This window comes from Dipodomys merriami, unplaced genomic scaffold (assembly GCF_024711535.1).
Source record: "Dipodomys merriami isolate MVZ:Mamm:240054 unplaced genomic scaffold, mDipMer1.0.p SCAF_42, whole genome shotgun sequence".
Lineage (NCBI taxonomy): Eukaryota > Metazoa > Chordata > Mammalia > Rodentia > Heteromyidae > Dipodomys > Dipodomys merriami.
In genome coordinates, this window is record NW_027205826.1 from 4,535,594 (window position 1) to 4,561,881 (window position 26,288).

Below are 26,288 nucleotides of genomic sequence, written 5' to 3' on the forward strand. Positions count from 1 at the left end.
TTCCTGCCCAGGCTGGCTTTGAACCGCGATCCTCAGGTCTCAGCCTCCTGAGTAGCTAGGATTACAGGTGTGAGCCACCAGCGCCCGGCTTCCAGGAGATTCTTATCTCCAATTAGCCACCAGAAAACCACCAGAAGTGGAGCTGTGGCTCATAGTGGTTGAACACTAGCCTTGAGCAAAAGAACTCAGAGACAGTGTCCAGGCCCTGAGTTCAAGCTTCATGACTGACAAAAAACAAACCCCCCAAACAAACACACACACACACACACACACACCCCAAAAGGACACACACACACACACACACACACACACACACACACACACACACACACACACACAAGGATATAAAGTGTTATATAAAGAATTTCTGGGCAAGCAGTAGCCTCTTCTAAATTTTGTTTTTTAGTATAATTTCCTTGCTTCCCAAATAAGTGTTTTTTTGCACACACACACACACACACACACAAAGGATATAAAGTGTTATATAAAGAATTTCTGGGCAAGCAGTAGCCTCTTCTAAATTTTGTTTTTTAGTATAATTTCCTTGCTTCCCAAATAAGTGTTTTTTTGTTTCTTTGTACCTGTATTGATAATAAGCCTGTTAAATGATTTGAGAAGAGGCTCAAATTCTTCTGGAGATAATTTGGAATTATTGAAACTAAGGTTATCTCCAGAAGTATCTCCAGAATTGTTAGCAATTTAAAAAAACAGCTCAGAAATAAAAGGAAAGTGGTAGGTGAAAAGAAAAGCCCCTCAATTTTAGCTGTTAATGAGAATTTGATTTTTCTTGTTATCATTTCAGTAATTTAGACAGATGGCAGAAAGTCCATAGGATATTTCTTTTTTTTTTTTTTTTTTTGGGTCCAGTCGTGGGGCCTGAACTCTGGGCCTGGGCGCTGTCCCTCAGCTCTTCAGCTCAAGGCTAGCGCTCTGCCACTTGAGCCACAGTGCCACTTCCGCCTTTTTTTCTTTTTGCTTATGTGGTGCTGAGGAATCGAACCCAGGGCCTCATGCATGCAAGGCAAGCGCTGTACCACTGAGCCACCTTCCCAGCCCTCCATAGGATATTTCTTGCATATATTTAAAGCATTTTACTTTGCCTTACATATGTACAGTTATTTAGAATTGAGAATTTGCCTTTTTGTGAAGGAGTTTGTTTAAGGTAGGTTGTCGCTTATTAGTTTATACTTTCCTCTCAGTAGGCTTAGTTTCTCCAAATGCTTCTTGCATACTCAGTGATTGTATATTTTACAGAAAAGTACAAGTCTACTGAATATCGAGTGCAGTGTAATAAATAAAAGTTTGTAGAATATTTTGCCTTGTGTATCCTGTAGAACAATTAAAGATTTCACTCTTGGACAAAAGCAGATAAATTTAAGACAATGCAATAGTCTTCCTTGTGATTTGGCATTCTGATGGGAATTAAATTTGGTATAAGACAGTTCTTGGAGTGTTTGGCATTTTGTTTTTTCTAGGTCATTTCTTTGAGAAATTCAGTTAAAGTACTTAATAAATGATTTAAGTGAATTAGATGGCTATCATAAGGCTAAAAATGGCTTAAAACATAACTTCTGGGCTGATAAGCATCTTGCATGATATATTTACTCCAAGACAATAGATGATTTAGGTGGCTAGTAATCTGTAGTAAATAATGCTGCCTTTAGGAGTAGAACATCTTAGAACGGCCATTTAAAAGCTCTTTAAAAGTTCAGTAGGGCTGGACACTGGTGGCTCATGCCTGTCATCTTAGCTACTCAGGAGACTGAGATCTGAGGATCACAGTTTGAAGCCAGCCTGGGCAGGAAAGTCTGTGAGCTTGTTATCTTCAATGAACGCCAGAAAGCAAAAAGTAGTAGCGTGTCTCAGAGTGGTGGAACTCTAGCCTTGAGCGCAAAAGTTTAGGGACAATACCTAGGTTCTGAGTTCAAGCCCTAGAACTTTTCACACAAAAAAAAGCTCTGTGGGATTAAGTCCAGAGAGTGGAGCAGAAAGGATCTTCTGGGCAGAGGCAACAATACAGAGACTTAGAGGCTTGACTATCTAGACTGTACATGACCCAGATACCTAGTAATGAATTTGACACTATTTTCTAAGCATTTCAGAGCCATTGAGCCATCTCTAGAGTAATAATTCTTCACTTTTTTCCTCCCAGAGGAAGCATAGCATACAGCACACTCTTACCATGCCTCTGGTAGGTAGAGGGGCAAATTCTAATAAGCTTTCCTCAGTCCTGGGCTAGAGCACTAAGTTATTTTAGTAACTGATCAATCTGGCTTACCTTTCTGTGATCACAATGCATTAACTTTCTAGTATAGTCTTGTTTCAGGATAATAATTGAGTTTCCACAGAGAAAATTAAAATATAGTAGACATACTAAAGCCAACTATTAACTAAAAAAATGTGAAACTTGGGGCTGGGAAGGTGACTCAGTGGTAGAGTGCTTGCCTTGCATGCATGAGACCCTGGGTTCAATTCCTTAGCACCACATAAACAGAAAAAGCTGGAAGTGGTGCTGTGGCGCTAGCCTTGAGCTGAAGAGCTGAGGGACAGTGCACAGGCCCAGAGTTCATGCCCCATGACCAGCAAAAAAAAAAAAAAAAAAAATCCAAAATGTGCAGCAGTCTTTTTTTTTTGGGGGGGGGGGCAGTTCTGGGGCTTGGGCACTGTTCCTGAACTTCTTTTGATCAAGGCTAGCACTCTAGCCCTTAAGCCACAGTGCCACTTCTGGCTTTTTCTGTGTGTGTGGTATTGAGGAATCAAACCCAGGGCTTCATGCATGCTAGGCAAACACTCTACCACTAAGCCATGTTCCCAGCTCCCAGCAATCCTCTTTCTTTTTTTTTTTTTTTTTGTTGGTCGTGGGGCTTGAACTCTGGGCCTGCGCCAGCAATCCTCTTAAATTTTGTTATGTAAGGAAATTTGAATACTATTATATTTGTCTCAATTTTTTTTCTAATTTGTTTTTTATAATAAAGATATTGGAGTCTGATCAGGAACCATTCCTGACTGTTAGTAATTTCTGTCAAAGACATGGTGATAATTAGCACAATTCCATCAGTCTTGAAACCTTTACAAATGCAGTGTGATTCACTCAACCTAAGTACATTATCAGCTAAGATAGATTTGATCTTTTTTTTTTTTTTGCTGGTCGTGGGGCCTGAACCCTAGGCCTGGGTGCTGTCCCTCAGCTCTTCAGCTCAAGCCTAACATTCTACCACTTGAGCCACAGTGCCACTTCTGGCTTTTTCTGCTTTATGTGGTGCTAAGGAATCGAACCCATGGCTTCATGCATGCAAGGCAAGCGCTCTACCACTGAGCCACCTTCCCAGCCCTTAGATTTGATCTTAATAGAGATAAATATTTTTTTGCTAGTCCTGGGGCTTGAACTCTGGGCCTGGGCACTGTCCCTGAGCTGCTTTTTGCCAAGGCTATTTATTGCTCTTCTACTTGAGCCACAGCGCCACTTCTGGCTTTTTCTGTGTATGTTGTACTGAGAATCTAACCCAGGACTTCATTCATGGAAGGCTAGTACTCTATCACAGCCACATTCCCAGCCCTACTTGATATTCTTGGCTCCTACTGTTTGATCAATTTGTTTTTACTCTAAAGCCTGTGTGTAATCAGGTAAAGAATTAGATCTTTGAGAGCAGAGGGGACCATGACTGGAATGTGGAGAGAAGGTAGCTTAGGAATATAATTGTGTTTATAATAAGAATATATTTCATGACTTGATTTAAAAGTGGTCTGGTATCCATTCTCCCAGACAGTTTACAGTGGGAAAAGAAATGATGTCCTCTTGTTACCTGTTGTTGAAAATGTCTTCGTCTAGGCCAGTCTACCTAGCACCTCTATCATACAATATTGATTTCATTTTTCTTCCAATATTTACTTTTGGTCCTGGACCAACCATCTAGTAGTGATGGCATTCTTCAAAAGTGTCCTGCGTTTTAGGCCAGATGACCTGAATGACTGTACTATTTGGAGAGACTCTAAGGCTCCATTCTTGTCACTAAAACCTACAGACAGAGGGAAGGAAATGTAAGCCTTTCCTATTTATTAGGAGCACACTTAACCTTCTGCATCTGCCTCTTTCATCTTTTTAACTGTGAACTGAGATCTAACTGAATTGAGTTTAATTCACATTTTAAAAATAATTAAAACATTTTCATTTACAAAATCTATATAAAATTGACTAGGTGAATACTTTAAGTAACTTAGTGTACGTGTAGATTGATTGTGCGACTGTCGTGATAGTCAAGATACAGTAAAGCATCATCACTTCCCAAACCTTCCTTATGCTATCATAGGCTTCTAAAACCAGTAACTGCTAACACCTGCTGATCCTATCTCTACCCTGATCATTTCTCTTTTAAGAAAGGGGATTATATAGTATGTAAGCTTCTGAGACTAGTTTCCTTTACTTACAATAAGGTTTTGGAGAATAAGGCAAGTTTTTGCATGTCTTTTCAGAGGGTTCCTTTTTCTGTTGTGAAACATCACCACAGTTTGTCTGTCCGGTCACTTGCTGAGGGATATTTGTCTCCCAGTTTTAGCATTTTGGAGTAGAGCAGCTGTATAACAGAGTTTTGTTTTGGTGATAGTACTAGGCTTTGAACTCAGCAGGTTTTGTGCTTACAAGGCAGGTGCTTTACCATTTCAGCTATGCCTCCAGCCCTAGCATGGCTATAAACATTTGTGTACAGATTTTTGTGTAAGTATAGTCCTTATTTCTTGAGGATAGTTGTGTTTTGGGTCATATATAGTATAATATTTGACTTAGTAAAAAACTGAGCTTTGTTGAATCGCATCTCATCTATCTAATCTTTTTTTGTGTTGTTGGTTATGGAGCCTGAACTCTGGGGCCTGGGCGCTGCCCCTTAGCTCTTCAGCTCAAAGCTAGCACTCTACCACTTGAGCCACAGCGCCACTTCTGGCTTTTACTATTTATGTGGTACTGAGGAATCAAACCCAGGGTTTTATGCATCCTAGGCAAGTACTCTACCACTAAGCCACAATTTTTAGCCTAGCATATATTTTTAATTAGTATGTACAAGAGGAAAATTTTTTTGTGACATTTACATATATGCATACAAGGTATCCCTTAAACCTCATCCCCTTTGTCACTCTCCTTTATTTCTCTTTCTCTCATTCTTAGAAGAATTTCAACAGGTCTCATTCAGTTTTCATATATGCACATAAAGTGTTTTAACTATATTTATCCTCATTGATCCTCCTATTTCCTACTGCCCCTCTCCCTGCCCCTGTCGTTCATTTTTTGGTATAAATTAAGTGCATCAAAGGGTTTTACTATGGTATTTTGCATGTGCATATATTATTTTAAATTAGAATAACTCTGTTGCTCTCTCTTTCCCTCTCACCTATCTCCATCTTTTTTTTTTTTTTTTTGTTGGTTGTGGGGCTTGACCTCTGGGCTTGGGTGCTGTCCCTCAGCTCTTCAGTTCAAGACTAGCGCTCTACCACTTGAGCCATAGCTCCACTTCTGGTTTTCTGAGTGGTTTATTGGAGATAAGAGTTTCACGGACTTTCCTTGCTGGGGCTGGCTTTGAACCACTATCATCAGATCTCAGCCTCCTGAGTAGCTAGGATTTCAGGTGTGAGCCACCAGCACCCGGCCCATCTTTTTTCACAGCTTTCAGTAGTTTTCCTTATGTCATTCATCTTCATACACTGATGTAATGTATTGTGGTATTCCTCATCTTCATCATTCACTCTCCTCTTCTCCCTCCATCTAATAGGTACAATGGAGTTCCATGTATATGTGCATTAAAGTCTAGATTATGAAAATGAACAGAAACATGCAGTATTCAGCCTATTGAGCTTGGCTTATGTTGCTCAACATGATGATCTACAGTTCTTTCTCCTTTCCTGTGCTTTGTTGCCCAGGCTGTCCTCAGACTCACAATCCTCCACCTCAGCCTGCTGAGTAGTTGGGATTATAGGTGTGCATTACCTGTGTCTTTTTTTTTATTTTTTTATTGGTCCTGGGGTTTGAACTCTGGGCTTGGGTGCTGTCCCTGGGTTCTTCAGCTCAAGGTGAGTGCTCTACCGCTTGAGCCACAGCACCACTTCCGGTTTTCTAGTGGTTATTGGAGATGAGAGTCTCACGGACTTTCCTGCTTGGGCTGGCTTTGAACCGCGATCCTCAAATCTCAGCCTCCTGAGTAGCTAGGATGACAGGCGTGAGCCACCGGCACCTGGCTACCTGTGTCTTATAACCCCAGCCAACTTAATTCTTTTGTTGGACTGTGCTAAAATGAATTGATTAAAAAAAAATTATTTAGGTGACATGCAGAGGGGTTTACTGTTTCATAGTTGGGTAATGAGTACATTTCTCTTTGGACAAGGTCGCATCTTCCTTTGCTCCCTCCCAGTTTTTCCCTCCTGTCTCTACCCACAAATTGTATAGTTGATTTTCCAACACAGTGCCTAATGAATACCACTGTAAAATGAATTGATTTTTGAAATGAATTTTTATCCTATAAATATGGTAAAAAGTGACTTACTGATGGGAAGTTTCTGAAAAAGTTTATTTGTTGAGTGTACAAAAATGATAAAATAATCATTTTATGGGAAGATGGTGCTGAGTAGTCTTAAGGATACAGGAGCTGGGTGCTGGTGGCTCACGTCTGTCATCCTAGCTACTCAGCAGGCTCAGATCTGAGGATTGGGGTTCAAAGCCAGCCCAGACAGGAAAGTCCATGAAACTCTTATCTCCAAAAAACCACCAGAAAACTGGAAGTGGCACTGTATCTCAAGTGGTAGGGCGCTAGCCTTGAGCTGAAGAGCTGAGGGACAGCACTCAGGTCCAAAGTTCAAGCCCCATGACCGACAAAAAAAAAGGACACGGGACTTTTGCCTAACTAAAGGACACGATTGGCTAGGTTTATGTGTGTTTTCACTTATTTAATAATTTAGCACAGTGTTATTATGCAGAACTTATAGGAAATTGTTCTTTTTAACATTGTTCAAAGATTAAAATGGTGGCATTTTTCAGTTATTTTTATTGCTTTCGAGAGTGATTGAGTTTGAGGTTTTATACTATTGGGACAGATAAGGAACTGTGATTGCTTGTTGGTTCAGAAGTGATATATTAATGCATGTGTGGAAATGTCATAATGAAACCTCCCTTGTACAATTAATGTATGCTAATAAAAAAGGATTTTATAAGTGTAGTCTTTCAGTAGCATCTGGCACACAGAAAGCATTCAGTAATGTTAATAATGAGGTAGCTTTCTAATAAATTTAAAACAGATGTGTTAGGATTATATTTTAAGAGGTAGACCAACAAAATATACTAAACTATTTATCACCCATGCTCAATTGTTTTTTCACACTATACTGTTGTTAGTAATCAATGGCTTAAGACCAGTGTTACTAATGATCATGTATACATACTGTTCTACAAGATAATTGCCAGCTTGTTTGGTACTAATCATATTCTTTCTGTCTGATTAATTAGGACTGTCTTGATTCAGCTATCTTTTTTTTTTTTTTTTTTTGTCGGTCGTGGGGCTTGAACTCTGGGCCTGGGCGCTGTCCCTCAGCTCTTCAGCTCAAGGCAAGCGCTCTACCACTTGAGCTACAGCGCCACTTCCGGTTTTCTGGTGGTTTATTGGAGATAGGAGTCTCACGGTTTCTCCTGCCCGGGCTGGCTTTGAACCACGATCCTCAGATCTCAGCCTCCTGAGTAGCTAGGATTACAGGCGTGAGCCACCAGCGCCCGGCTTTGATTCAGCTATCTTAAACAAACTAAATTGGCCTAAGCTAGAAAGAAATTTCTTTGCTTCCCCAACTGCAAACTCTTAAGCATAGGCTGACTCAAAACTCAAGTGATATCATCTGGTTCAGTTGCTGGCGCTGTAGTCTACAAAGATGGCTTCAACTTGTAGCTTCTCAGATTTTGGGTTTAGCAGGAGAGAGTACTTGTCTCTTGCCCAGAAGCCTCAACAAGCCTCTGATGTCTTATTGGGTCTTAGAGGGTTAAAGGTCTTACTTGAGTCAGTCCTTGTGTTGAAGACTGTGAAACTCTGATTGGCCAGTTCCAGTCACATGGCACTCCTGTATCCCTGGTAAAGTTATCTCCTCAGGAACCACATGGATTGAGTGAGTGTGAGGTGGTTTCCCAAAAAGATTCATGGGCTTCAGTTACCAAAATAGGAAATGGATATGGCCTTCAGAATAACCAGTGTCCATTGTGTGGACATGGTATTTAGTAATCTCTTTTTGTCAGTCATCAACAGGTCAGAGGAATTCATAGATTCTGACTAGCCTGGATAATTTTTTGTGTGTGCCCATACACATGTGCACATGTACTCATGAGTTGGTACTAGGCAGGCTTCAACTCACGGTCTTATAGTCTTACCTGGCTCGCTTGTTCCCAGCTACCACACTACCACTTGAGTCCTGCTTCTATTCTGGCGTTTCACTCGTTAATGGGAGATGGAGTATCCAAGACATTTCTGCCCTGGAGTTGGCTATAAACTGCTGTCTTCTAGGTCTCAGCCTCCTGAGTAGTTGGGATTATAAGTGTGAGCCACTGGTATGAGCCACCGTTATCTGGTTTGGAAAAAATTTTAATAGGAAAGAACGGAATTCAGGTAGGGTGAATTTCAGCAGTGGATGAGCCAAGTACAAGGCGTTTCTTCCTATATCGATTACTTAATGTGACTCAGAACCTGAGACTTCCATGCCTTCCTATTCTCATGGGAGACTCCTAGATCCATCCAACTTAGTGTCTGTGCTTTGGATTAGGCTGTTAGGTCTTGCTTCCAGGATTACATGCTACAGAATGTGTCTGTGTCCTAGACAAATGTGTCCACTACACAGTGAAGTGTATGGGAGCTGGACTATTAGCCAGCTATTGTCCATTTAGTGTGGCCTGAGGCAGTTTTATTCTATGTTAGGGAGAGCACTTCTTCAAGAATGTGTAGCAAGGGGCTGGGAAGGTGGTTCAGTGGTAGAGTGCTTGCCTTGCATGCCTGAGGCCCTGGGTTCGATTCCTCAGCACCACATAAGCAAAAAGAATAAAGCCGGAAGTGGTGCTGTGGCTCAAGTGGTAGAGCGCTAGCCTTGAGCTGAAGAGCTGAGGGAAAGTGCCCAGGCCCAGAGTTCAGGCCCCACAACCGGACCCCCCCCCCAAAAAAAAAAAAAAAAAAAGAATGTGTAGCAAGGTCATGCTGTGTTCTGAAAAAGCAGAGTAGACAACAGTCTAAGCAGAGACCTGCCTTATGTTTCCATCTGCACTGTATCAAAGTAGCCTTGAAAGTAATTAATGGACTTGATTAACAAAGGTAATTTTGTAGAAACTGTAGCATTCAGTTCTGAGGCCAGCATCTGAACCTAATGCTTCAGAGACATCAGCTGTAGATTAAGGCATTTTCCCAAATCTCCTGAAGTCAACAGTTCCTCTCCACTGCTGAGATCTCCCTGCTAATGGGCTTTCTGACTAATGTTGACACTAGTCTTTTTGATTGCCTCTCATACCTGTTTTTTAGGGTTTAGCCTTAGCTGGTCACATAGAGATATATTAGTTTTCTATTGTTTGCTCTTGCATATTCATTACCTATTTATTGAAGTGGAGAAAACAGACAAAAATCATTCCTCTATCAAACAGGTAAAGTAGTTACATAGAATATTTTATTTTCTGTAACAGTACTATATGTTGTTGCTTCCATTTTCTGAAAATTAAAACTTTGGAAGTTTAGCACCATAGCCACACTAACATTTATTGAGCACTTATGTGCTAGGGATTAAGCATCTTACATAGTGAGGATAGGTGAGGATTAGATGTATTCTCTCCCACTGAGAGGTGGTAAATTGAGATGGTCACTAGTCAGGCCACTTGTCCCAGGTCACTCAGTGCAGTGTGAGTACTGCTGCTGTTTTCAGGGCAGATCATTTGACTCTTAGCCTAAGCTCTACATCACTGTGCTGCTTCTTTTCCCAGGACAGACTATAGCTTGTGCAGTGGTAGTTTTGTCTAGGTGTGAGCTAGCAGTTTTGTAGGTAAAGTTTGCTAATGCTAGGGCTTTTTGTATCTGGATTTATCTGTCTACCATTTCTATTATCTAGTAAAAAATGCTGTGTGTGTGTGTGTGTGTGTGTGTGTGTGTGTGTGTGTGTGTGTGTGTGTGTGTGTGTGTGTGTGTGTGTGTGTGTGTGTGTGTGTGTGTGTGTGTGTGTGTGTGTGTGTGTATTTCACTGTATAAACACTGCATGTTTGTCTACATGCAGATTCTCAACTACGGCTGGTTTGATTCCCCAGAAAAACATTTGTTAATGTCTAAATACATTTTTGGTTGTCACAAGTTGGGATGTGCTACGGGCATCTACGGGAAGAGGCGAGGGTTGAGAGATCTCACCCCCAAACAAAGAATTATTCAGCCCCAAATATCACTGGTGTCAAGTGTGGTCTACATCATAATGCCATTTTTATGTGTAAGGGGCAAAGTTACTGTAATAATAAGAAAGCATTTTTGATTTTGGTTTGATAATTGATTTCACCCATCAGTACATGTTTTTCATAAGGGGTGCAGATACCAACTTTAACTTAAAAATTTACTTTAAACTGGAAATAGCTCACTGAGGGAAAGCTGAGAAAGTTTAAAGATAGGCTAAGTAAATGTTGTGGAATATTCTCTAAATATTTCTTGGGTTTTCTTAATAACATGAGTAGGTTTCATTTTCATATTAAAACAATTTTTAAAATGTAAACATTGAAAACATACTGTAGTTTTGTTTTGGTGCAGGTTCTGGGGCTTGAACTCAGGGCTTGGGCATTGTCTTTGAGCTTTTATACTCAAGGCTAGTAAGCTACCATTTGAGCCACAGCTCTACTACCCATTTTCTGGTGGTTAATTGGAAATAAGAGTCTCATGGATGCCAGGTGCTGGTGGCTCATGCCTGTAATTCTAGCAGCTCAGGAGGCTGAGATCTGAGGACCACAATTCAAAGCCAGCCTAGGCAGAAAAGACCTCATGAGACTCTTATTTCCTATTAACTGCCAGAAAACTGGAAGTGGCACTGTGCCTCAAGTGGTAGAGCGCTAGCCTTGAGCACAGAGGTTCGGGACAGGGCTTAGGCCTTGAGTTCAAGCCTCATAGCTGACTCAAAAAAAAAAAGTCGCATGGATTTTCTTGCCTGGGCTGGCTTTGATCTGTGATCCTTAGATCTCAGACTCCTGAGTAGCTAGGTTTATAGGTGTGAGCCACGACCAGTGCCAGGCTCATATGCATTTTTTCCCACAAGTAGCAGGGCTTTGGAGCCTTGCACCCTAATCTTCCTTGCTCACAGCTGGTGCTCTACCAGTTGAGCCATACCCCCAGCCTGACATTTTGCTGGTTAATTGGCTATAGAGTCTGCCCAATTTTTCTTCTTTGGGCTGGATGGCTTTGAACTGTGATTCATATCCTAGCATTTTGAGTATCTACTAGGTGTGAGCCACTGGTATATATACTAGCTTTTCAAACCATGTTTTGTTTTTTAGAACATAATATTGTACTCCAGTATGCCATGTATATTTAATAAATGTTAGAAAATACTGAAGCCTTTTTTTTTTTTCCCTTTGTTTGGTTGTGGGTCTTCTGAACTCTGGGCCTGGGTGCTGTCCCTGAGCTCTTCAGCTCAAGGGAAGAGGGCTCTACCACTTGAGCCACAGCACTACTTCCGGTTTTCTGGTGGTTTGTTGGAGATAGTCTTATGGACTTTCTTGCCTGGGCTGGCTTTGAACCTTGATCTTCAGATCTCAGCCTCCTGAGTAGCTAGGATTGTAGGCGTGAGCCACCAGCATCTGGCTGCTAAAGTCCTTTTTGAACTCTTCCTTATCCCATTACTTCAGCATTTCTACATCTTCTCATATACTATCAGTCTCCCAAAAGTGCTTAGATCACTTTGGTTACCTGTTATGCCGCTCCCTCTCTACTGTTGTCATTTGACTGCTGGCCAGCGCCTTTCTTCCTTAACCTTTACTGCTGTTCATGGCTGCGGAACAGCTTAGGAGAGAGAGAACCAGGTTATCAAGGAGTTAGCAGAGTTGAAGCTGGGGAGTACAGCTGAAGCATATATGTAGACTGGAGAGGGCTGGGCTAGCAAGTACTGTGGGTCAGGAGGAAAGTGGAAGGTTAGGAGGAGCAAGACTATGTGGATGCTTTCAAGGAAGTGGGCCGCAAGCTTGATGGGTGACACAAGGTCAGCAGGAGGGAACACTCTCCTGAGATCATAAGGCCTACCTAAATTTCAGTTCTTGCCTCAGGGATGTTGCTGGAGCTGGAAAAAGGCAACATCACTCAGAGGCAAGAATAGAAATCTGGACTTTCACTGACTCTAATTTGCACTATTTAATGGTCTGTTATTAGTGGCTATGCCTGTTCTTCTAACCAGTTCTTCATTGCATGGCTATTTGGTAGGCCCCTTCTTTTTGTTGATTTTAGTGTATTCTTCTTAGCTTGTATTAGTTGAACCACAGAAGGATTTCATTGTGACATGTCCACACATGTTTATAATATATTTTAATCAATCTCACCTTCTTTGTCACTTTCCCCTTTCGTAAAATAATTTCAGCAAGTTTCATTGTTCTTTTTCCATAGTTGCAGAGGATCTATTTCTATTTCAATCTTATTCATCTTCTTTGATCCTTCTAAGAGGAAGCCCAACCTCCTCCCACTATTACCTCTCCTCCACAGAGCCTGTTTCTTTCTTACCACCTTCCCATCCCCCCCTATTGACTAACAGCTTTCATTCAGGCTGTTTAAACAACATGCTTGCAATGCATTCTACAATTATTCACTCTATCCATTTTCCTTTCCCCTTCCCTGCTCTTTCTCTCCCTCTCTCTCTTGTGCCAGTATTGGAGTTTGAACTCAGGGCCTTGCCACTGTCTTTGAGCTTTTTTGCTCAAGGCTAGCATTCTACGACTTGAGCGACAGCTCCACTTCTGGCTTTTTGTAGTTAATTAAAAAGTTTCATATGCTTTTTTTTTTTTTTTGCTTGGGCTGGCTTTGATCTATGACCCTTAAATCTCAGCCTCATGTAGCTAGGATAATAGGCATGAACTGTTGGCACATATAGTGGCCCTTTCCTCTTAAGTGTCTTTTAGATTCATATTCTTTTTTTTTTTTTTTGTCGGTCGTGGGGCTTGAACTCTGGGCCTGGGCGCTGTCCCTCAGCTCTTCGTTCAAGGTGAGTGCTCTACCACTTGAGCTACAGCGCCACTTCCGGTTTTCTGGTGGTTTATTGGAGATAGGAGTCTCACAGTCTCTTCCTGCCCGGGCTGGCTTTGAACCTCGATCCTCAGATCTCAGTCTCCTGAATAGCTAGGATTACAGGCATGAGCCACCAGCTCCCGGCTAGATTCATATTCTTATATACCTGGAGATATGATTGTACATGCCCGTCGTACATACGTTTTTTTTCAGTCTAGCATCCACAAATGAATGAAAACATATGGTACTTTGTTTTTTGAGCTTATTCAGTGTATTATTCTCCATTTGCATCTATTTTTCTGCAAATGACATGATTTTCTTTTCTTTTTTTTCCCCCCAGTTATAGGGCTTGAACTCTGGGTCTGAGCACTGTCCTCAGTTCTTCAGCTCAAGGTGTGTGCTCTACCACTTGAGCCACAGCGCCACTTCCAGTTTTGTTTTGTTTTTTTCTCGGTCATGGGGCTTGGACTCTTGGCCTGGGTGCTGTCTCTTAGCTCTTCATTTCAAAGCTAGTGCTCTACCACTTGAGCCACAGTGCCATTTTCGGCTTTTTCTACTTATGTGGTGCTGAGGAATTGAACCCAGGGCCTCATGCATGCAAGGCAAGCACTCTTACCACTGAGCCACCTTCCCAGCCTGTACTTCCAGTTTTCTGGTGGCTAATTGGAGATTAAAGTCTCAGACTTTCCTCCCCGAGCTGGCTTTGAACCGTGATCCTCAGATCTCAGCCTCCTGAATAGCTAGGATTACAGGCATGAGCCACCAGTGCCCCACTGATTTTATTTTTCTTTTGGCTGTGCAATATTTCATAGAATATATAAAATATATATTGGCCAAATATATGTTGGCCATTTCAGCTGATTCTATCATTGGGTTATTGTTAACAGTGTTGCAATAAACAGTTTATGCAAGTGTCTTTCTGATATATTGACTTACTTTCTTTTGTTTATATGCCCAATAGTGATATGGCAGAGTCATAAGGAAAGGCCTATTTTTAGTTTTTAAGGTCAGTTCCCTCTTTATTTAAAATCTTTCTAAATCACCTAGGGACAGGAAGGGAGGGAATCCTTATCTCCTCCTGTTGCTGGGGCTCTACACCTTGATTTAAGTATGTTTTTATCCCCCCTGATTTCACCTGAATTCTTCTTTCTGAAGCATTCTCAGTGTCATCTGTGCAATGTGCTTCTGTTCTCCCCTGGAGACCTGTCATACCTGTAGGTGGATAGAGCAAGTCTTGCCATTGTTCACTTATGCTTTGGTTCTCATAGTAAAATCTTAGTTTCTTTTTCTTTTTTTTTTTCTTTTCTTTTCTTTCTTTCTTTCTTTCTTTCTTTCTTTCTTTCTTTTTTTTTTTTTTTGTCAGTTGTGGGGTTTGAACTCGGCCTGGGTGCTGTCCCTCAGCTCTTCAGCTCAAGGCTAGCACTCTACCACTTGAGCCACAGGGCCACTTCTGGTTTACTAGTGGATTTATTGGAGATTTACTGGCTTTGAACCATGATCCTCAGATCTCAGCCTCCTGAGTAGCTAGGATTACAGGCATGAGCCACCAGTGCCCAGTAAGTCTTAGTTTATTGAAACCAATCTCTGCATGCTTTGTCTTTGCATTGGAGTTTGTTAGCTGAGGGCTTGGATCTCAGGGATTGTTCCTGAATTGTATGAATGGACAGGTCTCACTTTGGTTTTAGCTGTTTTTTTACTTGGTGGGAAAAATTTCATGCTGCATTGATTTTGAGTTTCTACAATCACAGTCACAGAATTGTAAGACTAACGTTGGGAGACTGAAACTTGACTGTCAGGAGGGGACACATAAACATATGTATCTTTGGTCAAAAACAAGGGAATTCTCCATGCTTTGCTGTAGTTGGTACTATTCAAAGTCTGGTTTGATTTATAATTTTGATATATTGCTGGTATGATCCTGACTTACGGTTGATATTTTGATATGGATCTTGGTAAAGACTTTAATATAAATGAGTTTAGATTTTGCAGTATTAGGAGCTGCTGCCTACCTAGGACCTTGATAGCAGACTAGTTAAAAGAAACTTCATGTAGGTAATTTAGCTGGTAGAGATAGGATGGATTCTAGAATTTATAATTGCTAAGTGTTTAGAGTCCCTTACCTGTTCTCTTCCCCTGTCTTTAGGATTTTTGTCCCTGAGTCATGGAAGACAGAAGAGCTGAGAAGTCATGTGAACAAGCTTGCGAGTCACTGAAGAGGCAGGACTATGACATGGCCCTCAAGCACGGCACAGAGGCCCTCCTTTCTCTTGGCCAGTACTCCATGGCAGACCTCACAGAGCCGTGTCCACTGGAGATAGAACGCATTAAAATCGAGAGTCTTCTTTACAGAATTGCCTCATTTTTGCAGCTGGTAAGTACATACTGTTGGTTTGATAAGATGGAGTCATGTGAATGGTTCTTGTATTGAGTGGGGACTCTCTCTAGTCATTCCCTGTACAGATCAGCTAATTGGCCTGAGTGATTGCCAAACATATCTGGCAGATAATTTTGTTTTTAGACTTTGAAGATTGTTCTGTGGTATGTCATTTTGGATTATTCATTCAACAAATAGTTTTGAGAGCATACTCTGTAGTAAATGCTGTCCAGGAGCTTAGCAAATATATTGATGAAAGAGACCTTTGTCTAGTGGGGGAATAGACACACAGCAATTTGTAAGTAAGTAAACACTATAGGTAAATAGCATGACAAAAGAAAACAGGACACAGGACATTAGTAGTATTAGGGTTGGTGCTGGGTTGTAGTTCTATCTGGAATAGTCAAGTTAAGCCTTGTTTAGAAGGTAGTAAGGGTGGCCTGGAGGACTGGAGAAATAGCATCAGAGGAACAAGGAGTGGTTAGTGCAAAGACACTGAGGCAGATTAGAAGCGTGCCTGACATGTTTGGTACCATGGCTCAAGCCTGTAATCCTAACTACTTGGGTAAGCAGAATTGGCAATTGTGGTTCAAAGCCAGCCTGGGCAAAAGGAAGTTTACAAGACTGCATTGTCTACTACTTGATGGCTGTTGTGGCTTCTGCCTGTTATCCCAGTTATGGGAGATACACAGTGGCTGGGTGCAGTGTTGCATGCCTGTCATTCCCAAGTGACACCAAGAAGCACAGTCAGGATTGTAGCCCAGGCAGGCTTGGCATAAAGTAGACTCTGCCTGGAAACTTGCCAGAGCAGCAAAGGGTCTGGAGGTGTGGCTCTAGTGATAGTGTGCCTGCCTAGCGAGTGCAAGACCCTGAGTTCTGTCCCCAACAAAGAACAGCTAGGAGGTCAGTGTGGGTGCTGGAATATGGTGCACAAAGGGTAAAGGAAAAAGGCAGAGCTCATGGGCCGGCTAGGTCATCCTCAGGGTTTTTGCTCTTGTTCTGTGTGAGGCAAGAGTCTCTTACAGAAGTTGTGAGTGGAGTTGACATGATTTTGGTTCATCAGGAATCCTTTGACTTGTGTTGAAGATAGACTGTAAAGGAATTAGAGTAGATGCAAGGTGACAAGTTTATAGACTATTAGAATAACCCAGGCTAGAGGTGACAGTGACTCATCCCAGAATGGCAGCAGTGGAGCTAGTGAGACGTTACAAGTTCAAAGGCAGCAAATAAGAGCTGTTGGAGTCATTGGCCTGGACAATTTTTTTTTTTTTTTTTTCATCTGAGCAATTAGAAGAATAAGAAGATGAGGAATAGCCAGGTGCTGGTGGCTCGTGCCTGTAATCTTAGATACTCGGGGCTGAGATCTGAGGATCATGGTTCAAAGCTAGCCTGGGCAGGAGAGTGTGAGTCATCTCTAATTAATCACCAGAAAACTGGAAGTGGCTCTGTGGCTCGAGAGGTAGAGCACTCACCTTGAGCTGAAGAGCTGGGCGACAGTGCCCAGGCCCAGAGTTCAAGCCCCATGACCAACAAAAAAGATGAGGAATAGGTTTGCAAGCCCAGTTTTGAACATACAGAGTTTGAGATGTCGTTTAGTTATCTGGCTGGAGATACTGAGCAAACAGTCAGATACACAGCTATGGAATTTGGGGGAGTCTGGAGCTATACATGCTAAATAGAGTCCAAAGCTGGGGAAGATCCCTAAGCGGGGGAAGAGAGGATCAGTGTGGTGCCACAGTGTGGAAAGGTGGTGAGAGGAGAGCCTCATAGAGCATCCTGAGGAGCAGCAGTGAGGAAAAGGAACACTGAGAGCCAGGGTCTGGGAGCCAAGTGAAGACAGTTTTTGGGCTGCAGGCTTGTCTCAAAACAGTAGAGTACCTGCTTAGGAAGTGTGAGGCTTTGAGTTCAATCCTCAGCATCTGCAAAAAGAAAAAACCTGCATGAGAGTTAGTGAATATTCAGCTGCGTCAGTGATGGCCATTAAGGCTATAGCAGTGTCTAAATGTGTACATGTGAATAAAGTGGATCTGACTGTAAGAGTGGGTGACTGTGAGAGAAGCTGTCCTGGCTCAGGGGGGTCTGAGTAAAGAGGACCTCGGAAAGGGTCAGGGGAAGAATGTATATGTGTAACATGGGCATCTCTGGAGGGGTTCTTGCAATCTTCGATGAGTTGCCAAAAAAAAAAAAAATTAAAAGGGCAAAAGGTAGCTAGGAGTGAAATCAAGAGGATAATACTCAGGAGAAATAATAGCATATTTATTTATGAGGATGAACTATTAAAGGAAACAGTCAGTGATGGGTGGGGGAAAAGGAGAGTCATAGGGAATGGCTCTCAGGTAGAAATGTGGGTCTGCACAGCATTGGGGATTGGTGTAGAAACAAGCACAACTAGGAGCAGAGGGGCTGGCCTGTAGGTAGACACAGTATGATAGTTGATGGAAATTCTCTTTTGCCTCCAGTTTTCTTAGTCAAGCTTCTGGCTGAGGAAATTGTGTATGAGGATTGTGGCTTGTTGAGTGAGAGGCTAAGTTGTTCATGTATAGGGTATTGTATAATCAGTGCATAGATGTTAGCTCTTCCTGTGATTATTAAATTTACAACATTCCTAATTCAGCTTTGAAACAAAGCCTTAACCTCTTTTTGGCAACATCTCAGTTATGTTTAACATCCCTTAATTTTAAGGGCTTAAATTTATCTTGTAACTTAATTTTATCTTGTGTTTTTTGTTTTGCAGAAAAACTATGGACAAGCTGATGAAGATTGTAGGCATGGTATGTTTAAAAATGGGACCCTTCTGCTTTGAATACTTTGAATTATTTAACTGAGCAATGTTTAAGGTTTGATTTTTTTTCTACTAATTTTACAAGTTATAACCTATAATCCTACTTACATGGGAGATTAAAATCTGGAGGATCAGGTAGAAAAATACTCACTCGAGAGCTGGGTGCTGGTGGCTCACGCCTGTAATTGTAGCTACTCAGGAGGCTGAGATTTCAGGAATGCGGTGTTGTTCAAAGCCAGCCAGCAGTCTGTGAGACTCTTATCTACATTAGTTACCAGAAAATCAGAAGTGGAACTGTGGCTCAAAATGGTAGAGTGCTAGCCTTGAGCAAAAGAGCTCAGGGATAGACCCCAGACCCTGAGTGTAAGTCCCCACGATTGCCAAAAAAAACAACAAAAAGCATGAATAGAGGAATGGCTCAGGTGATGGAGTTGAGTAAGTTCAGGGTTCTGAGTTCAAACCACAGTGTCCAGTAACTGATTTGGTTGGTCTTTTCTCCCAGAAAACTGGACGTGGTGCTGTGGGTCAAAGTTGTAGAGTGCTATTCAAGCCCCACGACCGACAAAAAAAAAAAAAAAAAAAAAAAAAAAAAAAAAGTTGTAGAGTGCTAGCCTTGAGCAAAGAAGCTTGGGGACAGTGCCTAGGCCCTGAGTTCAAGCCATGTGACCTACCAAAAGAAAAAGTTTAGATGAGTAAGTAGTTCAGGCCAGTAAGAGAACACATTTAAGAAATGTAGCCCTTGATTGAAATGTTAGTATATCCTCGGATACACTTAAAATGAGAGCATGGGCTGGGGATGTGGCTTAGTGGTGGAGTACTTGCCTAGCATGCATGAAGCCCTGGATTTGGTTCCGCAGTACCACATAAAGAAAAAACTGGTAATGGCGCTGTGGCTCAAGTTGGTAGAGTGCTAGCCTTGAACAAAAGAAGCTCAGGGACAGGGCCCAGGCCCAAGTCCCAGGATTGGAGAGGGGAGAGGGGAAGGAGGGAGAGGGGAAGGAAGGGAGAGCAAGTATGCATATATGTCTTCTAAAATGTTTTTCACTAATCAGAAGATTTTTCTCAGAAGAATGTGGTTAGAATGTCCTTCAGTATTTTTTTCCTTTTTTGGTCAAGAATTTGGGATTGACATGAGTACTTCTAGTATACAAATCCTCCCTGTGATTGCTGCCATTTCAGTGGAATGCATGTTGGAGCATGGCAGGGAGCTCCTGGAGGAATGACTTGCACAGTTAGGTGGCTTATGTAACAGAATGCTTGAGTTATCCAGGATTAGCAGTTGGGGCTAAGGTGTTTAGTATAAGTTCATTTTTCCTGCCTTCCTGTTTTGTGTGTGTGTGTGTGTGTGTGTGTGTGTGTGTGTGTGTGCTTTTTCTGGGGACTTAAGGTCTGGGTGTTATCCCTTGAGCTTTTGTGCTCAAGGCTAGCACTGTACTACTTAAGCCACAGCTCCACTTTTGGCTTTTTAGTATATTATTGGAGATAAGAATTGCATGGACTTGCCTGTCCAGGCTGGCTATGAACCATGATTCTCAGATATTAGTCTCCTGAGTTGCTAGGATTACAGTAAGCCACCAATGCCTGGCTCTTCTTTAAATCTTATGAATCTATAGTATACATTTCTCTGATGTACTGACCATACATAATTTAACCATTCATTAATGACCAAAGACCTGTTTGTGAACATTGCTTCGAAGAACTGCAGTGGTGTGGGAGTTAAATTAGAACTAGAGCCTGTGCCAGTACTCACGTCTGTAATCTAGTACTCCTGAGTACAGGAGGGTGAGATCTGAGCATCATGGTTCAAAGTCAGCCTGGACTTTGCAGCCCATGGACTTTTTATCTTTCCAGTTAACCGCCAGATAACTGGAAGTGGTGCTGTGGCTCAAAGTGGTAGAGAGGCCGGGCACCCGTGGCTCATGCCTGTAATCCTAGCTGCTCAAGAGGCTGAGATCTGAGGATTGCAGTTAAAAGCCAGCCTGAGGCCGGGCGCTGATGGCTCACGCCTGTAATCCTAGCTACTCAGGAGGCTGAGATCTGAGGATCGCGGTTCAAAGCCAGCCCGGGCAAGAGAGACCGTGAGACTCCTATCTCCAATAAACCACCAGAAAACCGGAAGTGGCGCTGTAGCTCAAGTGGTAGAGCGCTCGCCTTGAGCTGAAGAGCTGAGGGACAGCGCCCAAGCCCAGAGTTCAAGCCCCACGACCGACCAAAAAAAAAAAAAAAAAAAAGCCAGCCTGGGCAGGAAAGTCCATGAGACTCTTTTCTTTTTCTTTTTCTTTGGGGTCCGTTGTGGGGCTTGAACTCTGGGCTGGGGCACTGTCCCTGCGCTCTTCAGCTCAAGGCAAGTGCTCTACCACAGCACCATTTCTGGTTTTCTAGTGGTTTATTTGGAGATAAGAGTTTCACGGATATTTCTGCCCAGGCTGGCTTTGAACTGTGATTCTCAGATCTCAGCCTCCTGAGTAGCTAGGATTACAGATGTGAGCCACTGGCGCCTGGCTATGAATATCTTTCTAGGTTAATGTATATCTTTGGTTCTTCTTCCTTAATATTTCTTTCTTTGGTGTAATTCAACTATTTCCTGTATTAATGAGCTCCCAGGTGGCTAACTTGTCATTAGAAAGCATCATATAGTGACCATATATTGTTGCTTATCATTGCTGTAGGATAGCCTTAAAAATGAGATTTCTAGATAAAGGAATTTGTACAATTAGTGTTTTTATAGACACTGTCCGATTATTTTCAAATGCACATATCCTCAGTAATATGTGACCACCAATTCCCTATAATCTGAGACCTGGCAGTCTTGAAACCTGCCAGTCTCACAGATTTTCACTAGTGAAGTTTATAGTCTTCTTATTTTGGAGGTGTGCACAATTTGGGAGGAATTACAGAAAATTAAATAGTGTTGATGAAGGAACTTGTAGAAAAATGTTGTATTTTTCTGTTGCTTTATGTAGTATTTTAAATTTAGGTTCTACTTTAGAGCAGATACATTGGCAAGGTAAAAGCTGAGCCAGTGCTGAGATGATTTGGCATGACATGTGTGCTGTGGGAGGTGGAGTTGGCATTGGAGGGCAGCTGGGGAATATGCTGATCCCTTTGACCCACTAATTTCAGTGCTGGGATTCTCTCTGGAGTAAATATCCAAAAGAAGGAAAAAGTCACATGTAAAGAACTGTTTATAGTTGCAAAGCTTTGTGTGAAAGGAAACTGATTGGCTGGAAATGTGGAAGGAGTTCATTAATTTCCTTCTATACATTCCTTATGCCCTTCTATGTAATAACATGTATGATAGAGTTGTTCATGTGAAATACATGTTTGGGAGTACTAAGATTATACCCACACATGTAGAATTTTGATATTACATGTAATTTTTTTCAGCAATATTGTTTCTCTATAAAATAAAATGTATAAAAAGCAAGGGGAGGGCTGGGAAGGTGGCTCAGTGGTAGAGCGCTTGCCTTGCATGCCTGAGGCCCGGGTTCAATTCCTCAGCACCACATAAGCAAAAAGAAAAAAGCCAGAAGTGGTGCTGTGGCTCAAGTGGTAGAGCGCTAGCCTTGAGCTGATGAGCTGAGGGACAGCACCTAGGCCCAGAGTTCAGGCCCCACGACCAGACCCTCCCCCCCCCCAAAAAAAAAAAAAAAAAGCAAGGGGAGACTCTTGCTGGGTCTCTGTTAATTATTACTCTGCTTAGTTTTACTGAGATGCTTTCAGCTACTGTGTTAGTGTGCCTGACTTCTCATTTGTTTTTTATGTATAGTATAGTTTTTTTTTTTTTTCCCCTGGCTGGTCCTGGGGCCTGGGTGCTGTCCTGAGCTCTTGTGCTCAAGGCTAGTGCTCTACCACTTTGAGCCACAGCTTCATGTTTTGTTTTTGAGCGGTAAATTGGAGATGAGAATCTCACAGGGGCTTTTTTGCCTTGGCTGGGTTTGAACTGCGACCCTCAGATCTCAGCCTCCAGAGTAGCTAGTATTACAGGTGTGAGCCACTGGCATCTAGCTATAGTTTTTTTTAAATTAGCATACATTAGTTGCACATGGAGGATTTCATTATGACATATCCACACAATATATCTTTGTCAGTGTCACCCCTTCTTAAAACTTTTTCATTGCACTGTTCCTTAAAACAATTTCAGCAGGTTTCATTTTTGAATTTTCATACATGCAAATGAACTGTGTAGACCATACTCTTTTTAATATACCTCTTCGTTGGCCCTCCCTCTTCCCACTGATGCTCACCCCTCCCTCTGAGTTCATGTTGTTACTTTTGTGCCATTATTCTTTCTTTTCCTTTTTCTTTTTTAGTGTGTGTATTTAGTACACTAAGGGGTTTAACTTTAGGGGAAAAAACTTCAGTTTTTCCCATTTAGAATGATTTTAGTTAGAAGTCTATGGCCTTTATTAAGTTCAGGTATATTCATTCTGTTCCTAGTTTCTTCATATCTGTTATCATAAAAGGATGGTGGAAAATGTTCAGTGAACAGGATAACAGTGCTTAGAATATTTGAGTTGAGGCCCTCTGAAATATTTAATCACGTATCAGTTTTACAGATGAGGAAACAGGCTTTTTGAGATGAAGTAACTTGTTTAATAGCACAGAATAATCAAGAATGGGACTGTGGTTGTGAGACGAGCCCTTGTGTTTCCTGTTCTTACCTGCTACCAGTGGATATGTTAGCCTCTTGTAGACATGACAAACCTGGTGGAAAATGCAAGAAAGGGCTTTTCTTTTATTCTAGAGGTCCAAATGTTGAGGCGCAGAATTACTTCATCATAACTGAAGTAGGGTAATAAGTTTGCTCCTCAGACTCCTAGTACATACATTGTTTTAGCTAATTACCATGCTTTTAAGATAGTGATACAGGTCAGTTATGCTTCTTAATGCATCGCCCTTTATCTCCAGGGAATATTAACTGTGCTTTTAAAACATTTTTATTTATGTAAGGCTTTATTTTTTCAATAGAAATTAAAAGTTTTAAATCTTTATTTTTAAGTCATAGAGTCAAAGGACATTTCAAAGGTAGTACAGAAACACTCCATGTCCTATAGAATAATATTAAAGCCAGGGAATTAATGTTAGTCCAATGATTATGTGCAAACATTGCCATTTTATCAAATAAACATTCATGTTGCCATGAACCAATCAAGGTTCAGAACTGCTTCCTCAGTTCTTGTTGTCCTAACTACTTTGCCTTACTTTGCCTTATAATTACACCTACCACCATCCCTACCATTCCTAGCCCTTGTAGTCGGTCTTACTACCACCCAACACTCCTCTTACATCTACATTGACCGTTCTTGCCATCACCATCCCCACCATCCCTCACCACTGTTTAGGACCCTTTGCAGGCACTAATCTGTTCTTCACCTCTAATATTTTGACATTTTGCCAGTATTATAAGGAGTCATATGGTATGTCATATAGTATGGGATCTTTAGAAATGCTTATTTTCACTCACATAATACCCTTGAGATCTATCCAAGTCATGTATATCAGTAGTTCACAGCTTTGTTCTCCAATAAGGCTTTATAAAGCTTTATGGAATAGTATTTCATTTTTACTTTTACTCTATTGATGACTGAACTCAGGGCCTTGATCTCTACAATGATAGGCAAGTGTTGTATTCTTTTTTTTTTTTTTACTTAGTAGTTGTTACTATTTTCCCAATTTTATTTTATTTTTATCTTTTGGAAAATAATCTTTTAAATTATCTTTAAGTAGTTGTACAAAGGAGTTGCCATTTGACAGAGTAGTTTATAAATACATATTGATCAGTGTCACCCCTTTCAGTATTCTCATACATCCTTCCTTTATTCTTCCCAATTTTGTAGGACATACATTGAATTCTTGACTGCATTCTTCCCCACTTCTTTTCATTTGACTATTTCTTTCCTGTTGACTCCACTCCAACTCCTTTTGAGTACCTACTTCCTGCTGTTTATTTTGTAGAACTTTCCCTCCTTCCCTGTCTCGCTTTCATTTTTTTCTCTCTTTCTTCCTCTTCCCCCTCTTCTTCTCCCTCTTCCTCTCCTCTCTCTTTTTTTCTTTTCTTTTTTGGTGCTGATCCTGGGGCTTGAACTCAGTGCCTAGGCTTTGTCCTGAGCTTTTATTCAAAGCTAGTGCTCTACCACTTGAGCCATAGCATCATTTCCAGCTTTTTCTGAGTAGTTTGTTGGAGATAAAAATCTCATGGCTTTTCCTGCCTAGGCTGGCTTCAAACTGTAATTCTTAGATCTCAGCCTCTTGAGTACCTAGGATTATAGTCATGAGCCACCAGTGCCCAGCTTTGACTTTGCCTTTCTGAGGAATTTCACTATTTGAGTTCTTTCTTGAATCTACCATATTTCAGGTAATTCATACTTGTAAGTATGCATTACAAGTAATGCATACTTGTAAGTTTATTAGTTAATTCTAGCCTCCACATATAAGGGAAAAACATGCATCCTTTGTCTCTCTGGGCCTGACTCACTTCACTTAATGCAGTTTTTTTTTCTAGGTCTTTTTATTTCTTTACAAGTGATTCAATATAATACCCTATTTTCTTTATTTGTCCATTGAGGAGCATCTGGGCTGGTTCTATCCTTGGCTATGGTGAATAGTGCTGCAGTGAACATGGTTGTGCTGGTGGCTTTACTGTCTCCTGGTTTGTCATCTTGTGGATAAGTGCCCAGTAGTGGAATTGCTGGATCATAGGGTAGTTCTATGTTTAATTTTTTGAGGGCACTCCATACTGCTTTCCATAAAGAACAAGTTTACATTCCCACCACATCCTTACTGCATCTGTTATCATTTATTTTCTTGATAATGGCCATTCTAACTGAGTGAGGTGGAATCTCAGTGTTGTTTTCATTTGCATTTCCTTTATCACCAGAGAGGCCAAGCATTTCTTCATGTGTCTGTTGGCCATTTTTAGTCTTCTGAGAGACTCTTATATATCTCATTAGCCTATTAATCAGTTGTTTGGGTTTTTTTTTTTTTTTTTTTTTTAGGTCTGGTTGTGGGGCCTGAACTCTGGGCCTGGGCGCTGTCCCTCAGCTCTTCAGCTCAAGGCTAGCGCTCTACCACTTGAGCCACAGCGCCACTTCCGGCTTTTTTTATTTTTGCTTATGTGGTGCTGAGGAATCGAACCCAGGGCCTCTGGCATGCAAGGCAAGCGCTCTACCACTGAGCCAACTTCCCAGCCCCCAGTTGTTTGTTTTTTGAGGGTTTAATTTTTTAAATTCTTTGTAGACCATTGGCTGTTGTGTAGCTGGCATAAATCACCCATTCTGTAGGCTGTCAAGTTTGTTGGCTATATCCTTTGCTAGGCGGAAACTTTAGTTTGATGCAGTTCCAATTATGAAACCGTTCTTTGATTTGCTGTGCTTTTGGATCTTTTATTTAGAAAGTTCCTTCCTGTGTCAGTGTCCTACTATTTTTCTACTCCTTCCTGTAATAGTTTCATGGTTTCAGGTCTCACTTTGAGGTCATTGATCCATTTTAGATTGATTCTGGCCTAAGGTAATAGGTAAGGGCCTACTTTCAGTTTTCTGTATGTGGATATCCAGTTTTTCCAGCACCATTTCTTTCTTCCAGTGTATGTTTTTGTTTATTTTATTGGGTATTAGATGGCTATAGATCTGGTCCATTGATCTTCAGACCTGGTTTTGTTCCAGTACCAAGCTGTTTTTAATTCCTATAGCACTGTAGTAGAGTTTGAAATTTGGTATTGTTATACTCCATCACTAACTTTTTCTTCTGAGGATTGCTTTTGTGACTTGGTGCTTTTATGGTTCTATATGAAATTTTGGATAGTTTTTCCTATCTTGTTGGGATTTTAAAGGGTATTCCATTGAATTTGTAGATTGCTTTGGGCATGATTACCATTTTCACAATATTAATTTTGCCAACCTAGGACCATGGA

The 26,288-nt window shown here is 41.3% G+C and overlaps 1 protein-coding gene across 8 annotated transcripts in view; it reads left to right on the top strand.

The window, feature by feature from the left end:
* Positions 1–26,288, top strand: part of Helz (helicase with zinc finger) — a 145,615-nt gene that overhangs the window by 17,236 nt on the left and 102,091 nt on the right. For 6 of the 8 annotated variants that reach the window (XM_069993111.1, XM_069993112.1, XM_069993109.1 and 3 more), the window contains 2 exons: positions 15,364–15,591; positions 18,329–18,365. In XM_069993111.1, the coding sequence (XP_069849212.1) occupies positions 15,382–15,591; positions 18,329–18,365 (247 nt within the window). In that variant the 5' untranslated portion in view covers positions 15,364–15,381. Of the gene's footprint in view, positions 1–13,174; positions 13,198–15,363; positions 15,592–18,328; positions 18,366–26,288 lie in introns of those variants that run through there. The other 2 variants (XM_069993113.1, XM_069993116.1) reach the window with 2 other exon arrangements.